This window comes from Pholis gunnellus, assembly GCF_910591455.1.
Source record: "Pholis gunnellus genome assembly, chromosome: 4".
Classification (NCBI taxonomy): Eukaryota; Metazoa; Chordata; class Actinopteri; order Perciformes; family Pholidae; genus Pholis; species Pholis gunnellus.
Window position 1 is genome coordinate 20,007,579 of NC_136530.1, and position 7,906 is coordinate 20,015,484.

The 7,906-nt window shown below is 40.3% G+C and overlaps 1 protein-coding gene across 2 annotated transcripts; it reads right to left on the reverse strand.

Moving 5' to 3' along the window:
• Positions 1-2,719: 2,719 nt before the first annotated feature.
• On the reverse strand, positions 2,720-7,182 carry serpinb1 (serpin peptidase inhibitor, clade B (ovalbumin), member 1; the record flags this gene model as incomplete). 2 transcript variants are annotated; one of them, XM_079158529.1, is made up of 7 exons in its annotated part: positions 2,720-3,189; positions 3,312-3,479; positions 3,587-3,729; positions 4,374-4,491; positions 4,596-4,733; positions 5,836-6,024; positions 7,015-7,182. In XM_079158529.1, the coding sequence occupies 7 exons, from the start codon at positions 7,180-7,182 to the stop codon at positions 2,782-2,784; spliced, it is 1,332 nt and encodes a 443-aa protein (XP_079014655.1). In that variant the 3' UTR covers positions 2,720-2,781. The 2 variants fall into 2 exon arrangements, with proteins under 2 accessions (XP_079014655.1, XP_079014656.1); XM_079158530.1 differs by lacking the exon at positions 7,015-7,182 and adding an exon at positions 6,832-6,853.
• Positions 7,183-7,906: the final 724 nt, after the last annotated feature.

Below are 7,906 nucleotides of genomic sequence, written 5' to 3' on the forward strand. Positions count from 1 at the left end.
CCAAATCACAGCACGAGTTCTTTTATGTAGTTCATAATTTATTTTAATTAATTAATTTTTTTATTGAAACAACTTAACACACAGTGATGTTGTTGATGTACATTTTATGAATTGATAAAATCACATCAGCTTTGATCTTGATAGAGAGTTCTCATTCATTATATATTGAAGAGGGGATTTACAACACATCTTCAGAAACATTATGAGTCATATTCATCTTGCAACCATTCAGAAAAGCATCAACAAACTTTTTATCACTTGGAAAAGTTTTTCTAAGCTGTTCTAACATTGTTGAAATTGAATACTGGTGAATTATAAATATTTCAGAACAAACCTGACACAGTCTGAACTTTGTAACTTGTTCTCAAGAATGAAGATGTCATTTCAATGTAGACCCACGTGGGGTCGCTGTTCTGTCTGGTTTGTGGAGCCATGCATCGTCAGGTGAGTGAAAGAGCGACGACGAGGAAGACGAAGTGAAGTGACGTACTTCCTGTCCTTACAGCGCTAAAGAAAGATTGCTTATCATATATATTACCCTACATATTTATATTGTGACCTGTTCTTAGGTTTAATCTATGGTTTGCGTCCTTCTCTTCACACATTTACACCAATAGGGCCCCATTGTATGAGTCAGTTTGAAGTGCTTTCTTTTGTGACCAGTCCCCTTACTATAATAATGACAGACATATGTACACATGGATTTGGGATTTTTAGTTTCCTATTCATTTTCCGCTTATCATTAATGTTTGGTTTGGTGTTGAGTTCAATAAAATGGACTAAATGTAACGTGATCCAGTGTTCCGTGAGATCCTTCATGATGTCGGGTTAACATGAAGATTCTTAGATACTCAATCCACTGCAGGTGTTACAGTATTTGTATTGGCTAAAATGTTTCATGCTGGAAAATGTATTCATATATTTGATGCAGGGCATTTTTGTAACAGATGATATAAAACTGTAATTTTAAAGTCTCATTTTTATTCAAATGACCTCAAGGCAATACAACCTAAAGTTTGGGAGTTTTTTAATTACTTTTTTTGATTTAAAAAATGATATGATAAATATACTGTACATGCACATGTTGCAAATCTTTTTTATATACCACTGTAGCAGCCATTTGTCAGAAAAATCTTAAATTAAACTTAAATCAAAGGGCCACTGCTGCACCATGGGCATGTGTATTACTCAGGTAAAAGAGTTCAGCGTTCATCATTTAAAATGTCTCGGTTATATGATTTACTTTGCAAACAAAGAAACAAGCAAGCAAACGAACAAATAGACAAATAACTAACAAAATAAAAATGTATCTAACTTTATAAAAAAATATAATCTAAATAAGCAAACATCTAGAATAATTAAACAATACAACTTATGAATAAAATGTCTAAATACTAACATCACATAAAAAGCTCCAACACTCCGGCCAGTAACTGTGCAAAAAGTTACTTTAATTTTCAAAAGGAGCCGTTCCTGCAACATGAAGTATGAAATTAGGAATATTGTATGTGTCGTGCATTAACCACTTCTTCTCGATAAACCTACAACAACAACAAAAAGAAGAAAGAGAGAAATAGAGGTAGAGAACACATCAGTCCGTGATGCTAGACTGCTGCTTTGTCACCGGCCTCTCCAGGATGATGCTCCTTGTTTGAAGCTGCACAGAGCGCACCACACCCTTTGCATCTGGTCCAACATCCCAAACTTTCCCCACCATCCAAGATCCTCTTGGAGCTGTGGCGTCCGCAACAAGGATTTAAGTAGTGAGGCCTCCAGTAGTGAGGCCTCTTCTTGAAAGAATTCCTTTTTAGACGCCTTATTTGTCATTGACTCGTATACGTACAAATACGCAAAGAATTTCCTCCCATAGATAGTAGACTAACATGAAATCACAAAACACAGACAATTTAACGTAACTTTGTCAAGTCTTTAAGTCATTAAACCCACTACAACTTTTTAGAAAATGTGTTTGATGACTAACGTATCTTGTTTTACATTTGGTCAGGGTCGGCCCAAAAAAACCTTGTATATCTTGAATAGCTTCTGATCAGGATGTTGGAGCAGTATTTGTATCACTGCTGTAGCTAGTGTATAATTTGTGTCACAGCCTTTGTCAGAAACACATTATTGATATCACTGCCCCTTAGTGAACAGAGGAAGAGGTACAGCCACACAGGGCTCACCTCGAGTTAACAGGACATGCAGAACCACCTCAGTTTATGCTTTGGTGGGAATGCTGTCTCAGAACTTCATCCGACGCTCGTGACTTCCACGTTTCAAAACTGTCTTTCACAGCTCAGTGGAGTTATGCACTGATATTATATTGTAAAAGGAGTAACAAACTGTAGGGATTTACAATAACAAATGTCAAATTGATCATCAAAGCAGTAACACATACGAGGCCATTCATTGTTATGCTTTATCTATTTTTCTAAAAGTTCTAAAATATGATTTCAATCCGTACCTGGTGTAAACGTATCGTTTTGTCCACCGAGATTCACCACAATACAACTGTGTCCATTAAAAAACTAACTCCATTTTAACAATGTAGTCACTTTAAAACCCCAAAGTCTGTTGCTTTATTTCAATGAAGTTCACTCCAGTTTTACAACTCATTGATTCAACCAAAAACACTCAAACTCAAATAGCTACATCTATGACTTCACTCTAAAGGCAGACGAAAGAAATCTATTAAATATCCCAGAAAACAAAGCCTTCATTTCATTTCAGGTGTTTATTTTTTATTTCAATTTGTACAATATCTTCATATGCTGGTTCTGTCTACTGAGGAGACGAGAACCTGCCGAGGAAGAGGATGGACTTGGTCTTATTGTGCCTGATGAAGAAGAGGAAGGGGTGGTCCGCTGTGAAGTGCTCCTCCCTGAGCATACAGAATGACACCATGCCCGCTGTGGCCGCAGCCGCCTCCGTCCCCTCCTCGTTCACCTCCACAAAGGCCTTGTGGGCCACTGTGGACAGGAAGAGTCCTCCTTCACCGTTCATGCCCGACAGATCGGCCTTCGCCCCACAGAACACGTCCCTCATGCCGAGTTTGGCCAGAGGCTCGTTCAGCTCGTAGTCTTCCTCCAGCTTGAACTTGGGCAGGTGAACGAGGACTTCTGAGTGGACGTCCATGTTTTCCCTCTCGGTCCATTCGTCCAGCTTGTCCCGTGTTAGCTCATTCTCCAGCTGGAACAAAAACACACACGCAGTATATTTAATTTCCAGCTCATATTTATATTATAGCGGACGGCATTTTGATATCCCTTGCAGGCCTAGTTACCATAGGTAATTGCTTCTAGGTTAGGTACCTTCAACAGAGGGTCAGAGCCGTCCGCGGACTCTTCAGGCAGCAGGATGAACATGCTGAGCTCCTCACCCACGTACGGCAGCTCCAGGATCTGCAGGCCGAGCTCGGGAACGTAGTTGAAAGGCAGCTTCTTCATCTGGTACATCATCTGGACCGGCTTGGCCTCATTCTGACGCACAGGAAACACAGGAAATCGAGGTGATCGGATCTCATTTGGCTCAAGTTAAACTGCTTCACGTATTTAAACGTCACGCGTCTACATCAGCAAAACTTCACCTGGTTGACTTTAAAGGTCATCTCTTTGGTGTTTTTCTCATCAAAGCGGTTCTTCCAGTTTCCCTTGAAGTAGATGGCATTAACCAGAGCCAATCTCGTCATAGGAGTGACTGTTCCTGCCTTCAGAAGGTCTTTAATCTTATCTGAAAGGAAATACAGAGGCAAAGCCAGCGTTGAACACTGATTCACAGAGGACGCGAGGGGTGAACCAGACTTTGGTTTGAGCGTTTTATCTCACAGTCAAACTGTCGCACTGGCGGAAAAATGTGGGCGGTGCTGAATGTCTGGTTTTATACAGAATTGCTTGGTTTCTCTCAATAAATCATGATATATTACAGCCTATTTTGGTATCAATATGGGTCCATTAATAATACTGTTGATAGCAATCTAGCAAATAACTTGTGTGGGTTCAATCCACAAAAGCAAACAGGCTAAGAAACTGTGTCTGTCTGTCTATCAATCTCCGCTCTGTTTCAGTACTTCGGACAGCGCCGCACATAAAACACACAACAGCAAAGCGATAGTCGAAAAATGTGGCCAGTAATGTTTTTGTTTGGACTATTCTTCTATAGATACATAAAGCCTCAACAGAGGGGGATGAATGAGCAAAAAATACAAAAAATAAACACCACGATTTAAAGAGATCAGTCAACAATAGGGATCACTTGACCAATCAGACTTGACTATGTAAATTCTTAGTCGTGGTCAGCCTTAAAGTACACTTTAAAATGATTGCTGTACCAGTTGATGGAGGAATAGTTAGTGTCCATTAAGAACAACGACTCACTCTCTGTCTGCTGCTCCACCCAGCTGTTGATCTCCGCTCTGCATGCCTCTGGAGCCCCCATGAAATCAACAGCCTTCAGGTCTGCCTGGTAGTGCTTCTGTGTGGCTTCGAGGAATTGCTGCAGAGAGGAGATAGCATCTCATGAATTCAGTCATATGAAGTTGTGCATTCAATATACAGTATCGGAGTCTTCTGCGATTGGCGTGTAAACTGAAAACTCACCGGGAGGAAGTTGGCGGTATTTTCTCCATAAAGGCGGTTGGCTAGTTTCAGGACGTATGACGCAGATGGTGAGTTGATGTCAGCGTTCAGTGTCTGGAAGTCTGCGTGGACGCCTTCACCAGAGCTGAATGAGAGGGCCTGCGTGAAAGTTTGACATTTGTAATATTATCAAGTCTCTATATGCTGTACATCAGGAGTTCAGAATCAGAATCAGCTGCAATTTTTACTTATTGTTTGCGTTGTCTTTGTACATACATTGGATGATGATAGTCATATATGTGTTATTTTTAAATGGTAAATTGATGTGCCTTCTCTAGATAGATTACACTACAAGGCCAAAAAGTATTCAGACAGGCATGCGATCATACTATTGTGTATTGGCTTTTTTCAGTTTGCTTTCCTACATGCTAAAAAAACAGGAATATTGTTTAAATAATGTTTTCCCCACTTTGGTGTAAAATAACTTGACTGGCTTGGCCCTGACCTCCATCCAACACCTTCAGGATGAACTGGAGAGCCAATAGGGAGCCAGGCCTTATCGCCCCAACATCAGTGGCCGAACTCACTCATGGCCCTAATCATAGACTGTATAAAATGCTGTACAAATTATGGATGTAGTCTCCGTGACGCGTGGCGTTTGCCTCTCAGCAATGGAGGTTTCCACTTGAGCCGAGTGGGATCAAATCCCTGCAGCCAGGTTTCGATATCAGCAGATTAAGGCCCGCGCTTTGGAATGATGTGTTACAACAATCACATAATGGATGTAATGTTCATGTGTCCTCATACTCTTGATCATATAGCGTATTACTATATTTCTGCTGCTGCTGCTGTCGTTTTGTGTATTCATGAAGTCGATCATTCATCATCGACCTGCTGAACCACTGCGGATGAAAATGTTCCTTTTGTCTCGAGCTAACACAGTTCAAACACAGAAGTCATTCAAAAAAAAGATAAAGAAGAACAAAGCTCTGAGGATATACTGTACTTCCGAAAGCAAACAGGTTTCATGAACTGGAACCACATTGTCAACTACCTGTTTTACAACCACCTGCTTCCAAGCAAACAATATGTTGCTTGTTTCAAGGGAGCTTTTTGAGCTCAAAGTTCAGGTCTCATTAGTCTTCGGCTGTCTGGAGACACACCCTTCCTCCTGTGCCTACATACACACCTGAGCAAACAGCCTGAACTTCAGAATGTTTATGACATTTATTAGCACGTAATAGAGAGACAGTGTGCTGACCTTTGCCATCTGAGCAGCAGTGTCTCCTTTGGCCCCCAGGTAAACCATAGCCAGGGCTGAGCTGATGCTCAGCGGGGAGACGAAGATGTTCCCGGTGGGACTTGCTTGGCTCAGAGTGCGGAGCAGCTCTAAGGCAAAATCTGTGTTTGAGCTGCTGATGGCGGCCATGACTGATGTTGTACGATTTTCCTGTAACGAGCAAATTACATTCAAATAGTTAAACAGTGTAATTCCATTTTGTAAAATACATTTCAGATTTTAATGTTAACATATCTCATAGTTTATGGTTCGTAGGTGGTGTTTATAGGAAGCAAACATGGATCCTATATACAATACAGTGTATATTAGGAAAGAGAACCTCTACATTTCATACCTTAAAAGTTAAAACATGACAGTCAAAATAAATGTGAATTAAATGTAAGGGCTAATTGCATGCCATCTCCTTTGCTCACTCCCTCCCCATTTTCTGTTACTGTTTCTGTTACTTTATTGTCAAGCATCAAATATAAGCAAAAAGCCTTGATTTATTTATTCATTTAAATAAAAACAAAAAATAATCTGCAATGTTTTGTAAGGTAAGATGTTTTGTTTTTCCCTTTGTCTTCTTCTTCACAGCCTGTGAAACCCTAATATAAGTTGCATAAAGATTCGAAAAAGACAAATTATTCAAATTAACTGTCACCGAAAGCTCCATTCTCCCTTTGGTTAATTCACGACTGTTGATATTTTACTCACAATCTATAATCATTTTTAATAATCTATTTGCCCATGCGGACTACTGATATTGTGGACACTGCTACATTCACCACCACGGTTCAACATGTGTGTGAGTCTAGACTCTGCATAGAATAAAATAATGTTATGCTATTGCACTTTTCAAACCTTTTTGCACGTATTTACACACAAACTTTATATCAAATGTCGTATATTCCCACATGTATTATTGAGACTAGTCTCATAGTTTTGCCTGGAGCGAGTAAAGATGCGTTCAGATACCCGGAAATAAAGCCGCACACATCCCTCTCCAACAGCTGGCAATGCACACGTAGGCCAACCGCAGAACGCATGTGAGGAATCAGCATTATAGCCATACGACAAAGTGTGTGTGTTTGTGTGTGTGTGTGTGTGTGTGTGTGTGTGTGTGTGTTTTCAGGCCTATTAGCTACGTTGTTACATTACCTGACAGTCCTCCCGCAACGACTGAAGCACGCTCTGCTCGCACGCACTCAATATATGAGGAAGAGAAAGAAAAACGTAGCACGCGCTAGTCAGAGAGAAGCACCTAAAAGTGTAGAAAGCACAAAGCGCAGGGGCGGTGGCTGAACTCAGAGGTCCAACGCTTCTCATTTATACGGAACACAAACAGCGTTTGTCACCGCTGTCTGTGGGTGGGACGCGTGACTGAGCGATAAGTCACTGACTGGTTACGAATGCGTGCCATTATACTGAGGAAGGGAAGAAAAATGAACCAATACAGTGCTGTGAAAACGTTTGCACAACCTTGAGCGGTGGGCTATAACCTAAGAAATTAGATTTTAATGTGTTGCTGTATATTATAGTTTCCAACGTAAACTATAATACAACTCAAAACTGAGCATAACTCTGTCTTTTTGGAGACCAGAAAATAGAGTTTCAATAGAATTCTGGGTGGAGACAGATTGACAGTGTGGAATGTGAGGTATACTGTGTGGTCTTCAGTACTTCTTCTACTTTCAGGACTTGTATTACTTAAGGCGTGAACGAATGTATCCTAATCAAATAATACAAAACAGGTTATTCAACATCAGTGTAAAACTTACACAAAAACAGGAATTATTATTATTCTTTGTCTCATTAATTTAATATTTCTCAGTGTCATTTAACCCTACACACACACACACACTAGACCTGACCATACAGCAGGTGTTTCTTTCCACTTTGGATTGTGGTAGAACCTGTATTAAACCTTATGTTCTTTACTCAAGAGTATATGGGCTTGAAGGGAACATGTAACATGGCCTCTGCAAAGAAGAAGCAGAGTTTGCTCTTTAGAAACGCTTTGTGTCTCGAAAGGTGTGTCTGTATGATTTAC